Genomic DNA, 1,986 nt, shown 5'->3' on the forward strand with positions numbered 1-1,986 from the left:
GACAGAAACTTGAACACAGGTCTGTTGGCTCCAGAGCCTGTATGCCTAACCTGTCAAAGGAAAGACAGAACACAGTTTCAATTACCTTTTGACATTTTGAGCCATTGCAGTAAACCAGAGCTGCCAGGGCTTGAAGAATTTCCATGTGTGTCCAGGAACTACAATGCTGAATAGCAGAGATAGTGTATGCCAACAGGAAATCCAGGTTCTGTTCATCAACAATCACCTGTCGATAAAGGAAAAAACATATATGACCTAAGTTCTGAAACACATTCTTATCCTTTTACAGGCATGCACGCTCACCTGAACTAAGGAGTATGGAAAAAGAGAGTGTATCCTCTTTTGAGTCAAAAGGATCAACTCTAAAGGCCTTGAAAGTTTGATCAAGACAGGATCCTTCTCCCTGCCCCAGGGCCTTTGCTCACTTCTTCCCCTTAGTCCCTCCACTGAAAGTAGAACCTGGCAAAGTCCCTGTAACTTTTCCTTCAACTAACAAGACATTGGCAGCTATAAATACAGACATGTATGACCAATCTACTGAAATTTCTTAGTTCAACTAAATTGCCTCTTGAATAGTAGATGCTCAATAAATAGCGAATAAATGTATCTGCTAAATTGCTAATATGAATCTAGCATAACAAATACAACAGGAGAGATGGCATATCGTTGCCATCAAGGAGTTTAGAGTGTTGTTGGGACAGACTACACTAATGCAAGAATCAGTTTGTGGACGACTGAAACAAACTGTCATCGAGTACTAGAAAGCTGGTTAAGGGCGATCAGATGCTTTTCCAGTCATCAGTGTTACAAAGATGAAATACCTGAGAATGATAAACATTCAGAAGCCACCCTAGTGCTCTGGATGTAATGCTATCATGAAAAATTCTAAACGTGAACACAGCCTGGTTTCACTTAGGAAATGACAGGTAGCAGCAGACACTGCTGGTACCTATCCAGCATCCGTCTCCTCTTTCCCTGCTGGCAGAGTATTGGTTTTATTTGGCTACCTACCTCTTCCACATAAGACCTAGGGATAAGTTCTAATTAGGCTAAGATAGTGGTTCTCAATTTTCTCCCCTAGGGGACATTTCACAATGTCTTGAGACATTTTCGGTTGTCACAACTGGAGGAGTGGATGGGCAGTTAGTAGTTAGAGGCTGAGGATGCTGCTAAACATCCTACAATGCACAAGACAGCCTGCGGCAATGAAGAGCTGCTGGTCTGAAGTGCCATCAGTGCTGAGTTTGAGAAACCCTGTGATAAGCCAAGTCTGGCCGTATCCTGTGTCATCTGTTTTTGTTATGTGCCGTTGAGTCGGACCCGGCCATTGCGACCCCTCCGTGGGTTTCTGAGGCAGTATCACTATGCAAGTAGATTGCCCAACCTTCCTTCCAAGGAGTGGCTGATGAGTTTAAATCACCAGCCTTCTGGTTAGCAGTCAAGTGCCTTAGGCACTATGCTACCAGAGCTCCTAGACGGTATCTCTATGGAAGTAGATAGCCCAGTCTTCCTTCCACAAAGTGGCTGGTTGGCAGTCAAATGCCTTAGGCGCTACGGCACCGAGCTCCTTCTACAGTCTGGAAAGATGTCAGTGAGTCTCCAGAATGGCCTTCCACAGGACTTGGAACATAATTTCCTTTACAAAAATGTGTTTAGCTACTATAGCCTGGATATTTTTGTTTCCTGGAGCCAAAAACATACTAGTTGATATAATGCTAATTAATGTGTTTGTGCATTCATATCCATTCTTTCATATCTTTACTTCTGAACTGTTCCTAAAAAGATACTCAATTTATTTAGCAAGTAGGAACTGCAGTGCAGACTTTGATATAAATACGTAGGGTCTTTTTTTTTTTTTTTTTAAATCCTAGGGCTCCCTTTCCCCAAGCTATTTCTTATTTTTTTATGTTTTATAGAGAACAAAAGTAGACCACAAAAATGGTAGCTTTAGAAACCAACTCAAACCAAACTCATGGCTGTCACGTC

General features: G+C 42.1%; 1 protein-coding gene across 1 annotated transcript in view; it reads right to left on the reverse strand.

The window, feature by feature from the left end:
• The window catches only part of HEATR6 (HEAT repeat containing 6), a 36,464-nt gene that overhangs the window by 30,141 nt on the left and 4,337 nt on the right, over nt 1-1,986 (reverse strand). The window contains exon 3 of the mRNA XM_007947903.2: nt 18-226. Coding sequence (XP_007946094.2) covers nt 18-226 — 209 coding nt within the window. The remainder of the gene's footprint in view (nt 1-17; nt 227-1,986) is intronic.

This window comes from Orycteropus afer, unplaced genomic scaffold (assembly GCF_000298275.1).
Source record: "Orycteropus afer afer isolate SDZICR_OR568_19922 unplaced genomic scaffold, OryAfe1.0 scaffold00196, whole genome shotgun sequence".
Lineage (NCBI taxonomy): Eukaryota > Metazoa > Chordata > Mammalia > Tubulidentata > Orycteropodidae > Orycteropus > Orycteropus afer.